Genomic DNA, 25,423 nt, shown 5'->3' with positions numbered 1-25,423 from the left:
TACATGGGGGTAAGTAGTGTTGTTCTAACATGGTGGTGTTTTAGTGGCACACCGATATTAGTGAGAGCGCTCATGCTGTTAAAGGCAGCAAGGATTGAGCCAACTCCTATTGTTGGCCATGTAGTGGTTTGCAGGCTGGCCTCTGTGGGCGAGTGCAGACTGGCTTCTGTGGGAGAATCCCTCGGAGGAGCAGAATGCAATGAATGCTCGTCTTGTTGTTGTTTGTTGCTAGCTTGGACAGGGATGGCAGCCTTATCCAAGCTGTCCAGATCAATGGGTGCTTCACCTATTGTTTGCAGAGATGAGGATGTGTCTAGGGCTAGCAGATTGCCCTTGGCATGAATGTGCCCTGTAACATGTTGAATTATGTTGAAGGTGTCAAGTCCAGGAATCCTTGCCTGACCTAATTAGTGGCTGTGGTGCCCGAAATGTTACAATTGCAGAGAAAGATATTCTTGATGTTGTTGATGGTATGATATCCTGGCAGTTCTCCCAAAAAACAGTGGTTGCTCCCAAAGAATGGTAGATTAGGTGACATGTTGCAATTACATTTTTGGTAAAGGGGCATGTGAGGAGCTCCATAGAAGAAAGAGTTGTTGCCTGCACGCTGCAGGCCCATGTCGATTTGTGAATGATCATCGGGCCACAACCAACCCCTCCTGCAATAGCCACATGCTGGAGGCCGTATCCTTAAGAAGAGGAGGGGGTGAACACAGTCTCTAATAAAAATGACATTGTGGTCACAGGAAGTGATTAGGTCTGGGTGCTGAGCTGGGTAGTGGGTGAGTACCAACTTTGTTCTTAATTAGAGTTTAATATGTATGACTTCGCTTCCATGAGCCATAGAACATGAAAGAACAGTAAGCATTGAGAAATATATATTAGTAAGACTATTTAATGTTGGCCTTGGTGTGTGCTGTTTAGGGTAAGGGTATTGTATCTATCTAATTGAAAGCTGCAGTCCGGACATACAGCTAATCTGGATGAATGTGGGATTACGTAATGTAAGGAACTCATGGTGGCAACAGTAAAGACAGACACAAGCGATCGCAGTTCGAGGGTGTTTTTTAAACTGTCTAATGGGTGAGAAAAACGCCTAATCTAAACCTAAATGTAAGATGGGGGCAAGCTACGACCATCAAATATTAATAAAGCAGTCCTAGTGGCGCCTTATAAATAAAACGGGCCAATACTAAAAAAAACTATTGCCAATCCTTACAACTAAATTACAAAGTAGTGTGTAATAATGTTCACAAGAAAAGAAAAGTGTTCACCAAATGATAAATCAGGATGATAGGGCTGGAGTCTCCCTTCCCCACGTTTTTAAGCACAGGACAAGGCAGGACCTTTGAGCACAGCACACTCCTGGGCCTTGCCAACACAAGGTTTAAGTTCCTTTCAACGATGCCAGAACCTTCTGGGGCCAAGTCTCTTTCCTGACAAGTTTCTTGCCTTAGAAGGCCTGCTGTACCATAAACAATAAGCTACCAATAAGTTCCTTTGCTGATCTTTCACGTTGGCCATTTGCTCTACACCCCTTGGATCCCCCTGAGCCGGGCTCGGATCCTTCTTGTAAAGTTAGCCTCCCTCAATCGGGTTCACTATGGCCTTTCACTCAAAATCGTAGCATTCAAACAATCTCAATATCCTTTTGAACAAATCACCATTGTGGACATCCCTCAGCTGGGTTAACATTTGCCAGTTAACAACTATTCACTGTGGGCATCCCTCTGTCGGGTTCACACTCGTCACCACAATGTTCATAGGTGTTTCTAACACTATGTGGAATTAATTTCCTTTGGTTTTCCAGCCTCCAGTTAGGCTTTCTCTTAGCCCCCAGTCAGGCTTCACACACATTCACAGTTCGATCAGTTTTCTGCAATGTGTCAGACTTTCGAGAGTACGAGGGGTTTTGCTTGACCCTCGTATGACCACCTCTTCCCACCGGCCTCTCTTAATGCCTCTTTGCTTTCGTAGTCTCAACAACAACAAAAATACAACCCAAAAGGGCTTCCGTTGGAGTTCTTTGAATGAGCACCCCACGACGCCTGCCCACTCTGCTTCTGAACCTTTCACTGGGTTGCTTAAAGTTCATTTATACAAGTTCTTTGTTCAACAAGGTCGTTGCCTGCAACCTTGGGCCCAGCACTGTTCGGTTTTACTATCTGTCTTACTCGACTCACCGGCTGTGCTGAACTGTCAGTTTTCCTGTCTTGGGAGTCAAGGACGGCACCACTGCAGCATGCGCTTCCTCCTGCTTTGGCTATCAGTGCAGGGAGCTGTTACGCTCACCTGGTATCCACGGGGACGCCACCCAGCCCTGGTTGGATGATTTGCACTCTCGAACCCTCTCCCGGCCCCTTGGTAAGGCCTCTGGTTAAAGATGGGTCTGCAATATAGGAGAGCTGGATTCAATACCAGATTGTCTTTGTTTTCACACCTCCCTTGGCCTCAACTCCTTCCTCCCCCTTGGGCCCACTCCTCACATTAATATTGTGAAGGGTGGATTCTACGTCCTGCTCCTCGTGGCAGGGGCAAGTAGATGTGGGGGGCGAGCAGCGACCAAGTTACTTCACTGGTGCAAGCCCCCCCTGTGGGAATCCGGGCCTGCTGCAACTCCGTAGGTTTGCTGCTTTACAGTCTTTATATGCAGTTCTTATGTTCCTCTTAGTTCGAATAATGTCTTTCTTCTTTCAATTTTAGGTATGGAAAGGTATTTTGGTGTTGTCACGCAGTTTGAAGATGAGCATGGGCCGGTAGATGAAGTTCGAATAATGTCTTTCTTCTTTCAATTTTAGGTATGGAAAGGTATTTTGGTGTTGTCACGCAGTTTGAAGATGAGCATGGGCCGGTAGATGAAAGCGCGGTGTGCGTGATGCTGTCCGGTGGATAATGCGCGATGCGCTGCACTGTTTCACCTTTTATATTGCTAACCTGTGTCTTTTCTCTCCTTGCAGGTTGCGATGTTCCTCGCCGAGTGCCGTAACGTTCCATCATGATACTGACCAGGAGATGACTACCCTGGTAAGAATTGTGCGGCTTTCTTCATTTGGGAGGAAACGTGAGTAAACGCTTACTAATGCTGTCTTTCTTTCTCCACTTTCCAGGTTATGGTATTCCAGTATGCATGGAGTGTCACAGCGAGTAAAGCGCTTGCTTTGACATCCGTGCAGAGCCTGCTAACGCAGGTTCGAATCCCGGCGGGGCCAAACTCAGCCTTTCATCCTTCTGAGGTCGATAAATGAGCACCACACACCGTGGGTAATAATAAGCAGCTCTCAAGATACCTGAGGGTTTGTAGCGCTATATAAGTGCCAAATTATTTTTTTTATTATTATGCTGTGCCGGATGATGGAGTTCGTACCTTCAGGTGAGTGGAACTGAAGTCGGCGATGGATTGAAGACAGGATACTGTTCCAGGTACGTTTCGTAGTGTTTCTCTCTCTGCAGGTCCTTGGTTTCAAGTAAGCTAGCATCAAAGAACTGGACACGGTGAGTGTTACGCTGCCCACAGCAGAATAACGCAAAGAATGTTCTGCTGTTTGGGTGCTGTTTAAATAGTCTCCGGTAAAGTAGTCCAGGTAAAATAGTCCCAGGCCTTCCACACCCAAAGTAGTCCAGGTAAAGTAGTCCCAGGCCTGCCACACCCAAAAGACTAGACCGCATAGCTCAGTTGCTTGTAACTAAGCTATGTGTGTGCCTCCATGTTGGCTGAACCCCCCCCCAAGTTCGATAGTCCCAAGTAAATAGTCCCATTCTAATGTTGGTCTTCATGATGGTTATGAGCCTGGTGCCAAAGGCGTCAGCACTTACTCCAAGAGAGTCTTGGATGAGGTTTTAAGGCCTTTGACCTGGCCCTAACTGGAAGGCTGACTTGCTAGTGAGGGCCAGGGGCAAGGGTCATGACAGAGCCCTGTGTGCCATTGACACCTGTCACACCACACGCCAGCTGGACTTCCCGTTCTTAAGATGTCCCTTTGAGAGGCTTTGCAGGTTTGAGTTGAAAAGGGAAAGGGCAGTTCCCCCTTCGCCGTCCCTCCACGTCTTGCTTCCTTTCTCCTCCATTTGAACTAGGATGGGGAACGGTGTTATAGGGAAGGCATTACTGCGTCTCACCCTTCGGTGTCCCACTTCCTCTCCCCGATGACACCTCTTCCAGGTGATCCTCCCGCACTGGTCCACCCCCAGGAACTGGATCCAATAGCAATGGCCGTGTCCTGGCCACCTGAATGACAGATCCCCATGGGACTAGCGCATGAGACACATTCAGGTTTCTCACAGTATATACAAGTCAGGATGGGGAGTGACCAGTACAGTGGTATTGGTGACTGCCAAATGCTTTTTTGAATAAGGGTCTTCCAAATGTGATACACCTTCACTGTTCCTATGTAAGAGTCTGCCCTCCTCCAGTGTTAGCTTTGTGGCGAGCAAACCATTGTGAAATGCACCAGCCCTCGCTCGGTGGGGTTGGTGCTTTAGAAAACATAACCGGCATATGAATAAAGGTGAAACATCGGGCAGAAGAACAACGCTGATTTTTGCAAACATGTTTTTTTATTATAGAACACTTCTCTTCCCTGAAGCCCATGATTTAAAGGTAGCACAGTTAGGAGGGCTGTGGTATAGTATGGTTCCCTCTCATTCCGCCCTATTCATCTTCTGGATTTTTCTGTTTATAATGAGTAGGCTGTGTTTAATCCCTTGCAATGGGGATTACCTCATCTCTGCCTGATGGAACCTGATTTTGAAGCTTTTCTTGCCGATTAGTTTTTACTTTCAAGTGCGAGTTGTTGATGAAACAGAAGTTTTGATCACTGTAGAAGATTGGAAGAAAAAAAACATTGCCACCCAGTATTGTGGCTTTATGGCTTCTACCGAGTATAAATGTTGACGTTCAGAGCAAAGCGTTTTGCACTCTTCAGATTTGTCTGATACAGTAACCATAGATGAAGTGTTCAAACTATATAGAAAGTGCATGTGGGACTCTGAAATGTTGGTTATTATTGAGCATGATACCAATTAGTGGGGAAAGGAGGGATGTGTTAACCAATATCACTGATGGCATATCATCTGGAGCATAGCGGCAAGTACTGGAGGATCCATCTGTGGTATTATGACCAGTTATTATTGGCTCCTCTGCGGTACTCCTATTTCAGTAGGCTGCATCTGGAATAATGTATCCAATTTTGAAGCCTACAATCCTAGAAGGTGAAAGAGAGACTGGAGACCATTCAGGAATTGACAACCAAAATGGTGTAAGACTCAGACAACAGGACGCTTGTGAAATCCAAACGTGTACTGTTTGGGATGGGAGAGGATGATCTAGGGTACTAAAACCTTAATTTAATAGAAATTATTTTGTAGTACAAACTAAACATCCTGTCTAAACACTATGCAATAAACATGCACAATAAATATGAACACAATTATATTGACAAACATATCAAACTGAGCATCAAAAATAAAAAGGACCCCTCTTCACAACGGCTTGAGAGAGCATGGGACCAATCCAAGTGCTGTAGAGATTTACAGCAGGACAAGTTACTACTCTGTCTGAACTGAAATGGAGAAGCATTTCAGCACTTAATAGCAGCTCCTTTAAAGACTGTTCTTGTAGAGATGGCTTACTGAACTTTGATACTGAAATTCCCTCTGCTTTAGAGACCCGATAGATACTCCCTAAATACTCACCTGGGACGGTGGATAACTTCATGTCATGAGGTGCTCAGCCTTATGTGCTGGACAGGCCATCTTGAACTGGATACTTTGTCTAGCTGACAGCCACTGAAGTGTGACAGGCGTTTCTAGAGTGTCCCATGCTTGTTCGGTCCTCCTCCTTGCTGTAAAGCTTGCAACGTTCTAAGATTACGCTATACGCATCCTTTGTAAAGTAAATTGCAAGCTTAAGTAAAATTAGCAAAGGAAGGAGCTGTCTCGAACAATAGCGAAGCGGTAATGTGAGTTCAGGGAGCAAAGTCTTTTGTGCCTGTTCCTCTGCTCCTCCGAGGAGAACTCGTACCCTGCAGCGTGGCCATTTTGGGTTAGTGTCCATTGAAATGGCCTCGGGTACAGTGCTTTTTTTAAATCTGGAGCTAGGAGAGAGGAAGGAATGGATTCATTGATTTATTGTCCTTTATTATTTGTTGCATGTCTTCAGTACCAGCATGTTTGGGTCCTAGTGTCTTCTCACAAAGTACTGGAGCAGTCGAGGAAGAGTTGTTCTTTTTCTTTAAAATGGGGGTCTGCGTGGTCCAGGTATTTTGGACAACAACTCCAATCAGCCCTAGAAAGTATAGTCGATGATGACGTATCATGGGTGTTTTAGTCCAAAATATTTGCAGAGCAATGTGTTGCAGACTCCGGCTATAAAATGTGTGCTTCATCTGTGGGTAGCTGTCACTAGTAAAGCACTGCTATGTCTGACATGGCTGTTCTTCCTTCCCCTCAGAGGTTCATCTCTTCACACCCACACTGATCTCCGAGAAAATACTCCTGCGGCTTCTCAAGCACCCAGATGTCATCCAAGACATCAAGTTCGACGAAGAAAACAAGAAGGCCCCTCAACACTTCCTGTACCAACGGAACAAGCCAGCCGACTACTTCATTCTGATCCTCCAGGTACACCAGCCAAAAGAAGGGTAGTAACTGAGGCAATTGGGTGTCAGCCCAAGGAGGAGTGTTGTAGATGAGTTATTGGTACCAGCCTGTAGAGAAGAGCCATAGGGAGATAGTATGCCAGCCTAAGAAGGGGTCCCTGGGAGAGATGTTTTTCTTGCCAGAGAATGACCTTCAAGAGACATATGTTAGCCCAGGAATGGGAGCAGTGGTCCAGGTAAGATTTGAGCATGTGGGGGGTAAAATGTTCCCTGCCTTGGGAGTAGGTCTGGGGGAAGTCTTGTACCAGTTTGGGGATGGGACTGTTATTGTTATGGCAGGCCACCCAAAAAAACTCCATCTCTCTGGCGCTGAAATCTCTCCACTGGCTCCCCGAGGTTGAAGGATCAAGTCCATGTCCCTCTGCATAATCCACAAGGCTTTCTGGGCCTGGGGCCCATACTATCTACAACGCACTTTTCCTAAATACTCTCCTTCTAGAGCCCTCCGCTCAGCCTCCACCAACTCTCTGCGGGTGAGCCATTTTTCCAAACACAGATTTGGGGGTAGAGCCCTATCCTCTGCAGGTGCCTCCCTCTGGAACAGCCTCCTTGCCTCTCTCTGTCTTGAACCGGACCACCTGAAGTTCCGGAAACCCCTCTAGACCTTCCTCTTTTCTTCCACTTTTTCTTTCGCTCTCCCCTGCTAACCTCTTTCATTCTCTCCTGCCCCCTCCTTCTTTCTCTTCCCAACCTGCTGACTTCATTGGCTGGTCGCCTGCTGTACCTCCAGAACCTCACAGGTCCCAGGCTCCCCCCTTCACATGCCTTTGGGCCTCTGCTAGCACCACTGCACTCGTAATACGCTCCTCAAGAGGGGAAACCACTCTGCACTTAACTTAGGCCCTTGCTGGACTGGGCGCACTAACCCCTCGCACTTCCTGTCTGCGCACTTCAACAGCCATGAACGCACTAGGCCTAGCAGGTTTGTCTGCCCTGTCCTCCCTCTGTCTCTCCTACCTTGCTTGGTTGTACCTGAACTACTCAAACATAGGCGTATTAGTGACGAACAATCAATCTGAAATGTCGGCAGGCGCTAGTTTATTGTTCTATATGTCCCTTTTCCTTCTTGTTTCCCCCACCCCCGACTTCCCCTTCTCTCCCGACTCCTTGTAATGCACCTGCACTACCTGACTAGTCGTTAGGCATAGTACAGTAGTTTGTTGATCGTATTTTCTTCTCCTCCTCCCTGACCCCTTTCCCTCATTCCTTCCTGTCATGCACTTGCACTAGTTGAAATGCAAATGAAGTTTTTTGTTAAGATAATTCGGAATCTTCAAGGCCTAAGAATGACGACTGTATTCCCTTTTTCCCTTCCCGCCTTGAAGCGCTTTGAAGCAGTACACTTGTGTATAAGCGCTTTACAAATAAACAATTACAATTAGGACAATAGTGTGGTTGCCGAGGGCTATGGGGGCACTGGGATGAGAGCCATTGCGTTGGACATGTTAAGTGCAATCTGTAGTTTGAAGACCATGATGATGGTGAGAGGCAGAAGCCTTGTGAGACTTCCACTGTTCTATTAAGGGCCTGAAAGCAAGATGGTGTCAGGGGAGAAGCAACAATGTATCTGATAACTTGGCAGCAAAGTAAAGAAAGGACGCGAATGACGAACAAAGACTGCAGGGCTCAGAGTGATGGAGGCTGATTGTATGCCCCAGAAGATCAGCAAAGACTAAAAAGAAGGCAGAGTTCTGAGAATACTTGGTCCCATTTTATAACAGAACCTAAAAACGAATAGGCAAGTGGAGAATGTGGTTAGGATCGCTGAGCTGCAACCTTTTGCCTAGCCATGTGCGTCACCCAGATATGGGGGAGATCAGAACGTTTCAGGTTTTCTTTCAGAGCTTTGTGACAACTAAGCTGCTTGGCCATTCTTTACACGCTGCTCTGAAGGTAATGGAGGAAAGCCGAGTTTTATTTCTGGAGTAGTGCGAGTACCCTAGCAATTAGCATTCAGAGATGTAGATTCCGGAGCGTACACTGCCTGTACTGCAACAGAGAACCCCCAGGTTTAGAAGCGCACCAGCCAAGTTATTCTAAGTCGGCTCTCTCCCCTCATTTGCAGCCCTGGGCTTACACCGAGGTGACCATTCTGAAAACGGTAAAGAAGTGTGTAGCGCTTTTTCTACCAGTGCGGGGCTTGCGATGCCACATACTTATTTGGAGTATCTACTTGGTGAGAAAGTGTAGATTCCCCTGGCCCAGTCACTTCTGTCCCAAAGCTTTGGATCGTCTGGGGAAAAATATTGCTGTGAGTGGCATTGCAGCTGGAGCGTGTGTAAGATTAAGCGAGCAACCCGTTCCGCCAGTGAGATGACTTTATTCAGGCACCACTGTGTTTGTGTGGACAGGAGCTGTAAAGAGAAGATGGCAATGGCCCACAGACAACTGAAGGGCATATGAGAAAGGTGAAGGGGAGGGTAGCAGTGGTAGAGAAACGGAAGAGGACTGTGTATGTTAAGTGCACCCCCAAACCTGTGCATTATCCATTCCAGCCATGGCTGGCAGCCCTTTTCTCTTGTGAGTTGCCATAGGAGCACAGACGAGTAGAGCTAGGCAAGCACTTGCAAAAAACTGTCCCATCACAAGGAAGGATTCTACTGAAAGCCGAGGCAGAAAATATTGCCTTCAGAGAGGTAGCAATACTGTGATGCCGGCACAATGTGAGACAATGAAGATTGCCCATGCTAGCTGCACTGGTCAGTCTTGATTCTTTTAAAGACAAGGAGGCAAGCCTTATGCTTTACTCTTTCAATTGCTACCAATACAGCTATTCAACACATTTCTTAAACTTTAAAACTAATGTTTTTCTGTTTGAGTTAGCAAAGGAAACATTTTCTAGTTTAAAGTTTATCAACCTTTATAGAGGCTCCAAACTACCTCAAACTGCAAGTCCCATGAGCCTCTCCCTTTTAGGTAGTCCAGAGACGGTCCTCTCTCCACCAATCTGGTGCCTGTCTACCATAGAAGTACCCCCAACACAAGGTTCATTACTCTTTCTTTGTCTGAACATAGTCCAAAGTCAATGTAAACTCCTAAACCCTTGAACTCCTCAGCGAGGCAACTCTGATCACGAACTGCGATCCTTTAAGTCCAACGAGACAACTGGTTCCATCATGACATTAAGTTGCTGCGACTTCACGCGGGTTTCTGCTTCTCCCCTGTGAGAGAGACAAACATATCATGAGGGTGGGAATGCAACGCCTTGTTGCAAAGCAGAAGGCACCATCTACACACAATGTTGTAATCCCACTTAATTGCATTCAGTTGGGTGGGATATAATGCTCGCCGCCTTGTCTTTAATAGAAACAAGACTGACCAGTGCAGCTAGCATGGGCGATCTTTATTCTATGGCAAGACAGAGGCGAGCATTATGGTTGTTCGAAGCTTGCCACCACCCTATCAGCCACGTCTGAAACTGGTTTAAAATAGAACGTTTTAAACGTGGATTCTGAGGACCAATTGGCTGCTTTCATGATGTCCTGCAATGATACTCCTACTGAGAATGCTCTAGAAGCCATTGCGCCCCTTACAGCATGCGCGCCAAATAAGGCCAAATCTATGCCTGCCCATTGCATGACTTCTCTCACCCACCTAGCTATTGTCGCCATGGCTATCGCATGATGGGGCTTCCTACGTGCAATTAATAGCTGTGTAACGCCTTGTGGCCTGATGACGGCTGTCGCAGCCTCATAGTCTTTAATGCATTGCGCCACGCACAGCTTCTTGTTGTCAGGGAAGTAGGGATAAGAAATTACTCTCGAATCAGTTTTAGTTCTCTGCACTATGGTGAATGCTACTCCTTCTGAATAGAATATCTTTCTATCTAGCTCCAGGGATTTCACATCTGAAACTCTCCGACATGCTGTCAAACAGAGCAACATCGCTAGCTTACCCGAAAGCTGTGATCTAGAGAGATCCTCATTCTCTGGCCATCTCATAAACAATTGAAGAAGGGTTGCGAACGTCCCACAAGGAAGAATATTTGGGTTCCTGCGGCCTCCTCAATTTAGTAGCCTATGCACGGCTGGGTGCTCTCCTACCGGAGCTCCTTCCACCTTGTCATGGCCTGCTGAAAGGGCGGACCTATATACTCCTAAGGTCCTATACGCGCAGCCTTCGTGGAATCTGTCTGCAAGAAAGTTAAGGACATGAGCTATAGGTGCTGAAACGGGATCCAGCTGCAGATTTGCGCACCATCGCGCCCAAGCGTCCCATGCTGAACTATAGCTCCTAAAGGTGGAAGGCGCCCAGGAATCTCTGATACAGTCTGCAGCGATCTGCTAAATTCCCGGCAGTTCCCATCTCTTCCTGAAATTCTGCAAGCTATTAGGTGCAGAGTGCCCGCTTCCACCAGAGGGGGACCACTAACACCAGCTCTGCCTGGTCCCTGCGAACTTTCGCTAGAACTCTCGTGATCATTATGAAAGGCAGAAACGCGTAGTGTACTGCACCTGCTCATGACTGTAGGAACGCGTCTGTCCCCGCTGCCCCTGGGTCCATCCTCCAGCTGAAGTATTTGCTTGTCTGTGCATTCAGTCTGGATGCAAATAGATCTGTATCTAGGGGACCCCTCACTTCCAGTAATCTGCGAAACACCTGGGGAAGCAGTTTCCAATCGCTGGAATCTGTTAGATACTGCGAGTTCCAGTCTGCAACGTCATTCTGTGCTCCTGGAAGATACTCTGCCGCTACTGCTATCTGATGCTGAAGGCAATAGTGGCAGAAATCTTTTGCTAGCTCTGCTAGCATTCTCGATCTGGTACCTCCGGGTTTGTTTATGTAGTGTACTGCTGAGATGTTGTCCATCTTCAGCAGTACGCAGCGCTTGGCCCTGCCTTTGGTGAAGGTCAGCACCGCAAAGGAGCATGCTAGTAATTCGAGGCAGTTTGTGTGAAGTTGTAATTTTGTCTTCTGACCATTTGCCCCCTGTCTCTGACTGGCCGCATCTTGCTCCCCATCCTGCTCTGCCTGCATCGGATCCTATTATCAGTTCTGGCACGTCGCCAAAGATGGCACGTCCGTTCTACGCCTCCATTATAGGAACCTCTAGTGATACCTCACATAATTCAGAACACTAACCTGCAGAAGAACGTAACATTAACCACAGAAGTTCCGTATAATTTGATCCTCAGGAATGATGGGTTCTCTAGACCACAAGAAAGGTATTTAGCATAGCAGATAACAAAAGGTACAGGAAAAATGGCAAAGGAAGGGAAAAGTTCTTACCAGTGTGCTCGGGATATGATAGACCCCCAGGTGAGTCCTTGTCGCCTCTTGTAAACGGAGTCCAGTTTGGTGATAAGCGGGCTCCAATGCACCATGCACCTACCCCAACGGTACGAGGACGCCTAAGGTGTCAAGGCAGTCTCTAGTCCAGCACTTAAACCTGTGCCCGCCGGCACGAGGACGCCTAAGGTGCCAAGGCAGTCTCTAGTCCAGCACCTAAACCAGTGCCCGCCGGCACGAGGACGCCTAAGACCTAAGTTGAGCCAGACAGAGGTTAGTAGAAGAGGAGCACAAAAACAATATAGAAGAGGAATAGGACAAACAGTAGAGTAGAGCCCCAGGAATGATGGAGAAACAGGCAGAAGTATCAGGTAGGGAGCGGTCTCGAACCCACCCAAGTCCAGAATCAAAAAACCCCCAAAATCACAAAGCAAGGCAATCCAAGAAAACAACAATACAAGGGCTATCCAGGCGCAAAATCCAAGAGAAGCAATCTGAGATCAAAGTACTGGCAAATCCAAGAGGAAAAACAAATGCTGCTGTCAAAACACGATCAGAAGCGCTGACTGGAGGGCGAGGAGGAGTTAAATACCGGACTTCCGGCAATACCCCTGCAGCCACCAGTGCAGCTCAGTAGTTGCTTCGCTGTCTAAAGTTATCAGCTGGTGGTACTCTAGACCCCCCTTGCAAGTGTCTGGTTTTGAGTCTCTGAAGGGCTCTGTAATGCAGTGGGTCTGGGGAGATGGCTTGGATGGAAGCTGCTGTCATGATCTCTGCTTCCAAAAGGTCAGGGTTTTCCCAACTCCCTTGGAAGCAGATCCATAACCCAGGTTCCGAGTGCCAACCAGTCCCAATTGGGACCTTTTGGACCCAGTCCTGGCGCCAGTGGCACCAGGCTCATAAATATGCCCAGTCCCAGCGCTGGAAGCGCCGGGCTCATAATGCTTGGGTGGACTTACCTTCAGCAGACCATGCTGCTTACTTGCCTGCCAGTTGAGCCTCTGATCCTCTTCTGTTTGGAACTACTTTTCCTGTTGGGTGGGGCTGGAGCCACTCCCTAGATTCAGAACACTGGAACTCTTCTGGAAGGCAGGAACTCTTTTCTTACCAGGAACTCTTTTCTTACTTAGGCGTGGCTGTGGAAGGAGACATCTAAGCACTACAGGAGGCTATTTAAACCACACCCGGTGGATGAATCTTGCTTTGCGTTATTCTGCAACCTCTGCAGCAGAAAGCTCATCGTGTCTTCTGCATCCGGTCCTGGGCCTAAGGAAAAAGGCTTACCATCCTGAATCCAGTCTTCAGCAACACCTATAAAGACAAGAAAGAACAGGTTAGCATTCCAGCATCTGAAAGGCAAAGGCTTACCATCCTGAATCCAGTCTTCAGCAACACCTATAAAGACAAGAAAGAACAGGTTAGCATTCCGGCATCTGAAAGGCAAAGGCTTACCTACTCTTCGGCGCTGCATCCCGCATCTGAAAGACAAAACAAGGTGCGTTTAAAGACATTGGGGAACTTTAATACTCACGTGCCATGACTCCTTTCCACATCTAATCCAGTGGGTATTCCGGCACCCTGCAGCCGCTCCGAACTCGTACCTGCAAAATAAAAAGACAGTTAGAGCGCATAGTGAAGCAGGCAACAAGCGCTTACTTACGTGCTTCCAGGCGCTTCTATTCATCACACGGGCTCCATCTTCAACTCACTTCAGCCCGTCATCCGCCATTGCCGGCACCCTGCAAAACAAGAGACATCATTACTAAAGACTTTAAAGACATTTGAATGACTCGAAACTTACCGTTCGTGCAGTAAACGACGGACAGCAGTCCTCTGAAGTCAAGAGGCCTGCGCTACCTATCCAGTGAAGAAACTGGTTACAGCACCCTGCCCCGAGGCAGATGGAGAGCTCGGCATTCACTTACCTAAGGTGAGAGCGTTAACCTTTGGGGGTCTACAGGAGAGGAGAAGAGGAAAGAGATAGGGACACCCCAATAACCCCAGTTCATTAACCCCATATTTTCTATCTGCAGACATCTTACTCTACACGTCAGGCATACAGTGCACAGAGGTCCAGCCCAAAGAGCCAACCGGGTGCTACACATCACCTTTGAAGATACGGCATTCACCCAGTCAAGACCGGCGCCTCTGCGAGAATCAGGTGAGCGTTACAGCTGCAAGCAACCCTACTATCCTGGCTCGATACCGTAGCGAGATGATCTTTTTAGCTAGGGCTGTTCTGATTTCTTTCTTTATCGCTCTCACTGTGTCTGGCTCAGAAGCTCCAGAGTCGCATTCGCTGTATCTATCGTAAATCCTAGAAATTCTATTCTGTGGACAGGCTACAGTTGCGACTTGTTGAGGTTCACTAGAAATCCTAGAGAGGATAGGAAGGTGAAGACCCAACGTACCACGTTGGCTAGGGAGACCTTGTCTGGTCCTAGGATCAGAATATCGTCTAGATATGTTATGATCCAGATGCCCCTTTCCCTTATGGCTGCCGCCACTGGTCTAATCAATTTGATAAAAGCCCATGGGTCAGAAGCGAGGCCGAAAGGCAGGCATTTGAAGCGCCACACCTGCTTGTTCCAGCGAAAGCGCAGGTATCTGCGGTGGGCTTCTGCATTTGGCACCGTCAGATAAGAGTCTTTCAGGTCTAGCCGTGCTATCCAATCTCCTGAGCGCAGCAGGTCCCTGGATTCATTTCATCTTGAAGTGGTTGTACCTCAACCATTCGTTTAGGTTTTTCAGATTGATAACCGGCCTGACTTTTTCCTTTCTGTGTACGAGGAACATATTGCTTATAAACCCCGGCATGGATTGTGTCACGCGCTCCATCGCTTTCTTCTGATGAAGCTTCAATAACTCGCTCTGGAGGAGTGCTGCTTCCTGCTCTGACAAATGGATCGCTTGCGGTTCCCACCATTGGATGGGGTCGCCTAGGAAATCTATGCGCAAGTCTGCTACAGCTTGTAGCACCCAAGCATCGCAGGATAATGTATGCCATACGCTTAGAAATGGAAAAGTTCTGCCCCCCACTTGCGTGCCCGAGGTACTCACTGTAACGCTCACCTGATTCTCGCAGAGGCGCCGGTCTTGACTGGGCGACTACCGTATCTTCAAAGGTGATGTGCAGCACCCGGTTGGCTCTTTGGGCTGGACCTCTGTGCCCTGTATGCCTGACGTGCAGAGTAAGATGTCTGCAGATAGAAAATACGGGGTTAATGAACTGGGGTTATTGGGGTGTCCCTATCTCTTTCCTCTTCTCCTCTCCTGTAGACCCCCACAGGTTAACGCTCTCACCTTAGGTAAGTGAATGCCGAGCTCTCCATCTGCCTCGGGGCAGGGTGCTGTAACCAGTTTCTTCACCGGATAGGTAGCGCAGGCCTCTTGACTTCAGAGGACTGCTGTCCGTCGTTTACTGCACGAACGGTAAGTGCCGAGTAACTCAAATGTCTTTAAAGTCTTTAATAATGATGTCTCTTGTTTTGCAGGGTTCCGGCGATGGCGGATGACGGGCTGAAGTGCCTTGAAGATGGAGCCCGTGTGATGAATAGAAGCGCCTGGAAGCACGTAAGTAAGCGCTTGTTGCCAGCTTCACAATGCGCTCTAACTGTCTTTTTATTTTGCAGGTACAAGTTCGGAGCGGCTGCAGGGTGCCGGGATACCCACTGGGTTAGATGTGGAAAGGAGTAATGGCACGTGAGTATTAAAGTTCCCCAATGTCTTTAAACGCACCTTGGTTTGTCTTTCAGATGCGGGATGCAGCGCCGACGGCCTCCGGAGCGTGCGAAGAGTTGGTAAGCTTTTGTCTTTCAAATGCCGGAATGCAGTGTGAAGACCTCCGGAGCGCACGAAGAGTAGGTAAGCCTTTGCCTTTCAGATGCCGGAATGCTAACCTGTTCTTTCTTGTCTTTATAGGTGTTGCTGAAGACTGGATTCAGGATGGTAAGCCTTTTTCCTTAGGCCCAGGATCAGATGCAGAAGACACGATGAGCGTTCTGCTGCAGAGGATGCAGAATAACGCAAAGCAAGATTCATCCACCGGGTGTGGTTTAAATAGCCTCCTGTAGTGCTTAGATGTCTCCTTCCACAGCCACGCCTAAGTAAGAAAAGAGTTCCTGGTAAGAAAAGAGTTCCTGCCTTCCAGAAGAGTTCCAGTGTTCAGAATCTAGGGAGTGGCTCCAGCCCCACCCAACAGGAAAAGTAGTTCCAAACAGAAGAGGATGAGAGGCTCAACTGGCAGGCAAGTAAGCAGCATGGTCTGCTGCAGGTAAGTCCACCCAAGCATTATGAGCCCGGCGCTTCCAGCGCTGGGACTGGGCATATTTATGAGCCTGGTGCCACTGGCGCCAGGACTGGGTCCAAAAGGTCCCCATTGGGACTGGTTGGCACTCGGAACCTGGGTTATGGATCTGCTTCCAAGGGAGTTGGGAAAACCCTGACCTTTTGGAAGCAGAGATCATGACACTCACCGCCAGCAGTTCCTGGTTGCCTGTAGGCTCCTCTCTGCCTGCAACCTCTCGGGAATCTTGCCCTGGAAGGGAAGAAGGCGTCCTGCTGCCTTCCTTCCCAGTACTGGCCTCTATGGCCTTGGGGCCTGCGATCAAAGGAATATCGACTGGGCACTCGGCCCCTTTGGCGTCCGGTCCCAGCAAACACTCGCCCGGGGAAGATCCTTCTTATTGAGCTTTGAGCTTTCTCGAGGGCTGAGTAAGGTCCAATAAATTGGGACATTTCCTTGGCAAAAGCTTCACCGAAAAAGAGTCCTTTCGCCCCTTGCCCCACCTCGTATGAAGATAGGTCGCTCAATTTCGAATCGATCTTCAGGAGCACTCCTCTTCTCCTCTCTGATGAGAGGGCACAGTTGGCGTTAGCCAACAAGCACACTGCGTGTTGCGCCCGATTGGCTAGGACGAGGGGGTTTATAGCGGTTCCGGTGACTTAGGCTTTTTCAACAAGATCCATGATCTTCGCCAGTGGCCCGGCTAGGTCGAGGACCTTGTCTTGGCACCCTCTCCATGCTCTATCCACACCCTTCCTGATGTCACTGGAGGCTTTCGATACAAAAGTAACCATTTTTGGGTCGAGATTGGGGGTCTTCGACAGTTTATCTGGGAGGTCTGGGCGAGGGCATTCAGCTCTCATGCGAGATCGTACTTCCTTGTCCAAAGGTTTACGTATGTGCTGAGCCATGTAGCGCGCTACTCTGGGTGAAGGCACCCACTCTGAGGACTTTGGATGCCTGATGGCTTCTGGATCGAACATGTCATTCGTGTCCTTTTCTTCCTCTACCGTCGGTGTCTCTGCTCTGGGGTGCCCTGGGAGGTCTTCTTCCTCCTCTCTTTCATCATTGGGCGAGTAGCCCTCGTCTATGTCCCCTAAATTGTTCACCCGTGGGGCAGGGGGTCTGATCTGGCGTTCTGCGGACTTCGCCAGGGAGGCCTTTTTAAGTCTTGTGACTGGGTCGTCTGCTTTCTGGGGGCCGGGGTCGACCTTTCTCTCCTTGCTCAGGTGGGTCAAAGAGTCTCTGCTCTTCCGAGCCATATACCCCTGTTCAACCCCTCCTTGGGGTTGTCCAGTCGACGGGCCTTCGCCTGGGCTAAGAGCCCTCTTCTTTCTGGGGGATTTCTGGTCCCTTTCTAACATGCATGCTTCTAGCATGTCCAATCTCTGGGCGATTGGCTGCACGCTGTCAGAATCCTTTAATAGATTGCCTCTTGTTGAACGCGTCGTGAAGTAAAGAATTCTTTCTACCAATGTGATTCTCAGGGGTATGAAATGACAGACTGAGAAACCAATTGGTCGAAAGATGTTGTGACCTCGCTGGAACCGCGACAGCTGCACGAAAGCGAGGAGATCCGGGCAACTCCTAATGACTTGAAAAGAAATACAACTAATTACCAACTATTATAGGAACCTCTAGTGATACCTCACATAATTCAGAACACTAACCTGCAGAAGAACGTAACATTAACCACAGAAGTTCCGTATAATTTGATCCTCACGAATGATGGGTTCTCTAGACCACAAGAAAGGTATTTAGCATAGCAGATAACAAAAGGTACAGGAAAAATGGCAAAGGAAGGGAAGAGTTCTTACCAGTGTGCTCGGGATATGATAGACCCCCAGGTGAGTACTTGTCCTTGTCGCCTCTTGTAAACGGAGTCCAGTTTGGTGATAAGCGGGCTCCAATGCACCATGTACCTACCCCAACGGTACGAGGACGCCTAAGGTGGCAAGGCAGTCTCTAGTCCAGCACCTAAACCTGTGCCCGCCGGCACGAGGACGCCTAAGGTGCCAAGGCAGTCTCTAGTCCAGCACCTAAACCAGTGCCCGCCGGCACGAGGACGCCTAAGACCTAAGTTGAGCCAGACAGAGGTTAGTAGAAGAGGAGCAGAAAAATAATATAGAAGAGGAATAGGACAAACAGTAGAGTCGAGCCCCAGGAATGATGGAGAAACAGGCAGAAGTATCAGGTAGGGAGTGGTCTCGAACCCACCCAAGTCCAGAATCAAAAAACCCCCAAAATCACAAAGCAAGGCAATCCAAGAAAACAACAATACAAGGGCTATCCAGGCGCAAAATCCAAGAGAAGCAATCTGAGATCAAAGTACCGGCAAATCCAAGAGGAAAAACAAATGCTGCTGTCAAAACACGATCAGAAGCGCTGACTGGAGGGCGAGGAAGAGTTAAATACCGGACTTCCGGCAATACCCCCATCACGTGATCCGCTACGTAAGGAATCACGTGGGACACGATGCGCCCATTGCCGTAATCGCCATGGCAACTTCCAAACAAAGCGTCGGCAAGGTGGTTTCTGACGAGCGCGTCTGCACAAGTTGGCTCACGGACAAAACCCCGCTCCCCTCCGCGTTCTACCGGGTAAGCGTACCTGCTGCTGCCTGCGAGAGGATGGGGTAACGGGAGGGACGCTGTGAATCTGGAACCGTTTTCTAACGGTATCCTCCCCCAAAGGTCCCCCTAAGCTCCTAGAGGCCAAAAACTGGGAAACCAACAAGGGGGCATGTATATTACGCTCAGGTTCCCAAGTACGTTCTTCGGGCCCGTAACCCTTCAAATCCACCAAAAAATATCTCACCCCACGAGAGACTTTAGAATCAAGTATTGCGTTGACTTCATATTCCTCCACACCCTGGACAAGCACCGGGGAAGGTGGAGCAGTAATTCTAGTGTGGTCGACACAAGGTTTAACCATGGATACGTGGAACACATGATGTATCCTCAAAGAGCGGGGTAATTCCAACTTGACCACCAAAGGATTCAAGACTTCATTGATAACATAAGGGCCAACAAAACGTGGTAGCAGACACCGACGCCCCCGGATGCGTAGATTCTTCGTAGAAAGCCAGACCCGCATGTCCGGAACGTAATCAGGTGAGTGTCGGCGGTTACGATCTGCGTATAGTTTGGCTTGCTTCTGAGCTTGTATTAGATGTTCCAAAACGCTAGCATGAACCGCAGACAGCTCCTTGATACATGAATGCACAGCTGGGCAATCTGCGGGAAGCACCAAGTCCAAAGGCAGAGTGCGAGGGTGTTGACCATATAAAGCAAAAAAAGGAGACGTTCCTGTAGAAGAGTGGCTTGAATTGTTATATGCAAATTCCGCCATAGGGAGAACTGTTAACCAAGACTCTTGATGCTGGAGAATGAGGCATTTGAGGTATTGTTCCATAGTAGCGTTAACACGCTCATTTTGGCCATCTGTTTGTGGATGGAAGGCCGTGGAACATCGATCATCCACCCCCAACGAGGACATGAGGTGCCTCCAGAAACGTGACGTAAATTGGGACCCTCTGTCAGAAATCACAATTTCAGGTAGCCCAAAAAACTAAATACGTGTTGCAAGAACATTTCGCCAAGCTTAGAAGCAGAGGGCAGACCCTGGCAAGGAACAAACAAGGACATTTTGGAAAAACTGTCCACCACCACCCAGACGGCATCATATCCTTCGACCAATGGTAGCTCTACTACGAAATCCATTGAAATCATCGCCCATGGTCTAACTGGCACCGGTGATGGCTGTAGTAGCCCCATTGGTTTAGCCGAGGAGGATTTGCACTGGGCACAAATTGCGCAGGTCGATATATATTGCGAGACGTCTCGCCGCATTGATGGCCACCAGCACCAACGTTTGAGGAGCTCTAGAGTTTTCTGCGAACCAGGGTGAGCTGCGATAGCAGCGTCATGACATAACGGAATAGCTGCATAACGAGTGTCGTGATTGGGCATATAAACACGACCTTGGACGTAAGGCAGGCCGTGCACCATGTCCATGTTGTATTCTGCTATTTCCACTGGTTCCTTTGCTACCCAGGCTTGGAGAGTCGTCTTCAAAGTGGGCTGTAATACGCAACCACAAACCACTTGTGTAGGCAGCATCAGAGACCCATCCTGTATACGAGAAACAGAACCTCCATGGATTCCGGATAAGGCGTTGGCCTTGGAATGCAAAGCCCCGGGGCGGTAAGTCAAGGTAAAGTTATACATAGAAAAGAACTCATGCCAAAGGGCGTGCCTGGCAGTAGTACAAGTCAGTGATTGTAAGGACAACAGGTTTCTGTGGTCTGTAAATACTTGAACTGGAATGTCAGTGCCCAGAAGGTGATGCTGTCACACCGTAAATGCTTCTCGAATCACCAGCAATTTTCGTTCTGTGATAGTATAATTTTGCTCATAAGGCGTTAACTTTCGTGAATGATGGGCGACTGGATGAAGATCGCCTGAATCGGAACAAGGATGGGACAGAACCGCTCCTACATCTAAGTCAGAAGCATCTGCTTCGACATAAAAAGGTTGTTTGACGTTGGGATGTAACAAAACAGGAGCAGAGGTGAAGGCTGATTTCAAAGCCTCAAATGCTCGTTGAGCGTTATCGTTCCAAACAAACGGTTTCTTGTTACTGGTTAGTTCAGTGAGTGGTGAAGTGATGTACGAGAAGCGTCTAATGATACAGCGATAAAAGTTGGAGAAGCCTAAGAAAGACTGTAATTCCTTCCTGGTAGATGGTATAGGCCAATCTAAAACTGCTTTGACCTTATTTCTACTCATCTGAACTCCTTCATTAGTAATGTCATATCCAAGGAATTCTACATGGGTAGCATGAAAGACACACTTCTCCAATTTCACAAAAAGGTGGTGGTCTCGCAAGCGGAACACTTCCGTGACATGGCGCACATGCAATTCCATAGATGGGGAATAAATGAGTATATCGTCGAGATAAACGATGACAAACCTGTCTATCATATCACGAAGGACGTCATTAATAAAGTTCTGAAAAGTGGCCGGGACGTTACAGAGTCCAAATGGCATTACCAAATACTCAAACAACCCATATCTGGTCTTGAATGCCGTCTTCCATTCATCGCCACGACGAATCCTCACCAAGTTGTAGGCCCCCCTAAGATCCAATTTAGTAAAGACCACTGAAGAACCCAACTGATCCAGTAAAACAGAAATTAAAGGGATAGGATATTGGTTCCGTATAGTACTTGCATTTAGCTCGCGATAATCAATGCAGGGTCTTAATTCACCCTCCTTCTTAGGTACAAAAAACAAAGGGCAAGCAAACGGAGAATGAGAAGGACGGATAAAACCTAACTCTAGAGCCTTATCCAGATATTCCTTTAGGACAGCATCCTCCTTTTGGGTAAGAGAGTAAATGCTTCCCGATGGTACCTTAGCATCTGGTTTCAGATCAATCGGGCAATCGTATGGCCGATGAGGAGGCAATTTCTCAGCTTTTCCTTTATCAAAAACATCTATATATTGGGTATATTCTGCAGGCAGGGTGGGTGGTGTTAACAACCGCACCAATAGTGGCTGCGGAATCCAGTAAAGCCCGACTGGGAGCTGTAAGTACGGAATCAGCCGAGTTACAATTCGCAAGACATTGCTTGGAATTAAAGGTAATAGCCCCAGTAACCCAATCAATTCCTGGATTGTGGAGCTTAAGCCATGGTAACCCCAAAATAAGTTTAAATTGAGGTGCCGTAATGACATCGAAAGTGATGGTTTCTGAATGCTCGATACCTATGGTTAATTGCAAAGGTAAGGTATGCTCCGTAACTAATCCAGAAAGAAGAGTAGAACCATCAACAGCATTCACCACCTCTGGAACTTCCTTAGGCAGAAGAGGTATTCCCCACGTCTGGACGTACTGAGAATCAATATAATTTGCGGTGGCCCCAGAATCCAAGACAGCTTCGGAACTCCAAGGCACTCCCTGTGGATAACTCAAAGTAATGTTGACATAAAAAGGCATAGATAAACAGGAACCCTGGATAGGACAGCTCGGCGTAGGGGTTCCTTCTACTGCCGGACTTTGGCTTTTCCCGATTTGTGGGGCTTCCTTGGACGGCACAAAGCAAATGATTAGCAGAACCGCAGTAGAAGCACAGATTGTTTCGTCTACGGTTTTCTCTTTCTTCCATCGTTAATGGGCCTCTGACTGCACCTATTTGCATAGGCTCTTCAGACCCAGTCACGGGGACAGTGAGACCAGCAGGGTTGGATGGAGTTGACCTCTTTTCCCCTTTTCTCTCGGCCCGTCGGGCGTCTATGTGAAGTACTAAATCTAGGAATTCAGGGTATGATGTAGGAACCACCGGGACCGTAGCTATAGTATCCTTTAGAGAGTCTGATAACCCCTTGTAGAACAATGCTGCCTTTTTTTTCTGGCCAACCGGTTTCAGCAGTCAGCTGATTAAATTTGGCTAGATAGGATAACAGAAGAGCGTCTCCCTGGCGTAGATTTAATAGTTCTAAATCGGTGGCCTGTGTCTTATATCGAGTATCAAAAACCCGAGTCGTAGCATTGATTAAAGCATCACAATCAAACAATAGCGGACTGCCCTGTTCCAACAAGGGGTTAGCCCAAACTGCGGCCATACCCCCGAGGTTCGATAGAACAAAAGCTGCTTTAGTAGTTGCGTCAGGGAATGAGGTAGGCCGGCACAAAAAATGTAACCTACATTGATTAATGAAGGTTCGGAAGGTCTTGGGGTCTCCGGAAAACCTTTCGGGGGGAGCAAGCGGGGACTGGGCGGCCCTGTAAACAGCCGCAGGGTCTGGCCTAGCTGAGGACCCCGCCTGACCTGAAGCACCAGCAGATGCCAAGGACAGGGACCCACCGGTCAGCTCCCTGATCCCAGCCTGCATTTCATCAATGCGTCGATGGGTATCAGTGTGGGCGGCTGTCACATCAGCACGTAATTCAGCCACTAATTGGACCAGAGCGGTCAACGGGTCACTAGTTGCATCCATAAGGGCGCCTTCTGATTCTGTCAGAATCCTTTAATAGATTGCCTCTTGTTGAACGCGTCGTGAAGTAAAGAATTCTTTCTACCAATGTGATTCTCAGGGATATGAAAGGACAGACTGAGAAACCAATTGGTCAAAAGATGCTGTGACCTCGCTGGAACCGCGACAGCTGCACGAAAACGAGGAGATCCGGGCAACTCCTGATGACTTAAAGAGAAATACAATTAATTACCAACTATTATAGGAACCTCTAGTGATACCTCACATAATTCCGAACACTAACCTGCAGAAGAACGTAACATTAACCACAGAAGTTCAGTATAATTTGATCCTGAGGAATGATGGGTTCTGTAGACCACAAGAAAGGTATTTAGCATAGCAGATAACAAAAGGTACAGGAAAAATGGCAAAGGAAGGGAAAAGTTCTTACCAGTGTGCTCGGGATATGATAGACCCCCAGGTGAGTACTTGTCCTTTTCGCCTCTTGTAAACTGAGTCCAGTTTGGTGATAAGCGGGCTCCAATGCACCATGCACCTACCCCGACGGCACAAGGACGTCTAAGGTGCCAAGGCAGTCTCTAGTCCAGCACCTAAACCTGTGCCCGCCGGCACGAGGACACCTAAGGTGCCAAGGCAGTCTCTAGTCCAGCACCTAAACCTGTGCCCGCCGGCACGAGGACGCCTAAGACCTAAGTTGAGCCAGACAGAGGTTAGTAGAAGAGGAGCAGAAAAACAATATAGAAGAGGAATAGGACAAACAGTAGAGTAGAGCCCCAGGAATGATGGAGAAACAGGCAGAAGTATCAGGTAGGGAGCGGTCTCGAACCCACCCAAGTCCAGAATCAAAAAACCCACAAAATCACAAAGCAAGGCAATCCAAGAACGATCTGAGGTCAAATATCCAAGAAAACAACAATAGAAGGGCTATCCAGGCGCAAAATCCAAGAGAAGCAATCCGAGATCAAAGTACCGGCAAATCCAAGAGAAAAACAAACGCTGCTGTCAAAACACGATCAGAAGCACTGACTGGAGGGCGAAGAGGAGTTAAATACCGGACTTCCGGCAATACCCCGATCACGTGATCCGCTACGTACGGAATCACGTGGGACACGATGCGCCCATTGCCGTAATCGCCATGGCAACTTCCAAACAAAGCGTCCGCAAGGTGGTTTCTGACGAGCGCGTCTGCACAAGTTGGCTCGCGGACAAAACACTGCTCCCCTCTGCGTTTTACCGGGTAAGCGTACCTGCTGCTGCCTGCGAGAGGATGGGGTAACGGGAGGGACGCTGTGAATCTGGAACCATTTTCTAACACACGCCTCCGAAACTGCTAGGGACAGTAACTCTCCCAAAACCTTCTTGAAACTGAGCGAAAGCTCTGATTCTTGATGGGAGGGCTCCTCTTCCCACTCCTCCTCACTGTAGTCTGGTGTTGTGGAGTGATCCCCTCCATATTGGGCCATGGTATCCTTGCGTTAGCAGGGCTAACTATCTGTGTCGACTGAAAATAGGCCCACATATGCAGCAGCACCACTAGGGGCTGCAGGCCTTCTGGAGACACTGTTGTTACTGCTGAACGCTGGAAGTAGTTGGTTAGGAACGTGATCCGATATATATATATATATATATATATATATATATATAAAAAATTGTATCTGGGCACACACTTGCATGCAGCTGCTCCGTATCTTTCTCATTGAAGAGACTCTGTCTCAAATGGCGGAAGGGCCCGGGGAGTGACGGGAAGGCTCGCTGCCTTTCACAGACGTGTGCGCCCACGACTCCGGCCCCGCCTCCACACATTCGGAACTCTGAGTTAGAAGTGTTTGCTCTGCGGTTCCTGCGAGCTGCTTGTAAAATATAAGAACGTGAGCGCGGCGGGCGCCGCGGCTACTGTTTACTAGTCAGAGAAATACAGGATATAAGGTAGAAATATACGCGCATGTAAATATATATATTATTATTTTAAATATGGTAATCGCTGCGCTATTAGAGCACTTATATTGTAATATGAAGTAAAACAAAGACGTAATGACGCTTTCCAAGCGGAAAAGAAAGTAACTTGGCTCGTATATGGCAGCAAAAAGAAAAAGTAATGAACCTTGTGTTGGGGGTACTTATATGGTAGACAGGCACCGGATTGGTAGAGAGAGGACAGCCTCTGGACTACCTAAAAGGGAGAGGCTTGCAGTTTGGAACCTCCATAAAGGTTGATAAACTTTAAATTAGAACATTTTTCCTTTGCTGACTCA

At 48.1% G+C, this 25,423-nt stretch overlaps 1 protein-coding gene across 4 annotated transcripts in view; it reads left to right on the top strand.

Moving 5' to 3' along the window:
- CNNM4 (cyclin and CBS domain divalent metal cation transport mediator 4) overlaps positions 1–25,423 on the top strand; it is a 938,359-nt gene that overhangs the window by 437,286 nt on the left and 475,650 nt on the right. For all 4 annotated transcript variants that reach the window (XM_069619069.1, XM_069619070.1, XM_069619071.1 and 1 more), the window contains exon 4: positions 6,449–6,618. In XM_069619069.1, the coding sequence (XP_069475170.1) occupies positions 6,449–6,618 (170 nt within the window). The remainder of the gene's footprint in view (positions 1–6,448; positions 6,619–25,423) is intronic.

This window comes from Ambystoma mexicanum, chromosome 10 (assembly GCF_040938575.1).
Source record: "Ambystoma mexicanum isolate Mex_15411 chromosome 10, UKY_AmexF1_1, whole genome shotgun sequence".
Taxonomy (NCBI): Eukaryota; Metazoa; Chordata; class Amphibia; order Caudata; family Ambystomatidae; genus Ambystoma; species Ambystoma mexicanum.
The sequence above is the reverse complement of the archived record's forward strand: the minus strand, read 5'-3'. Positions and strand labels throughout refer to the sequence as shown.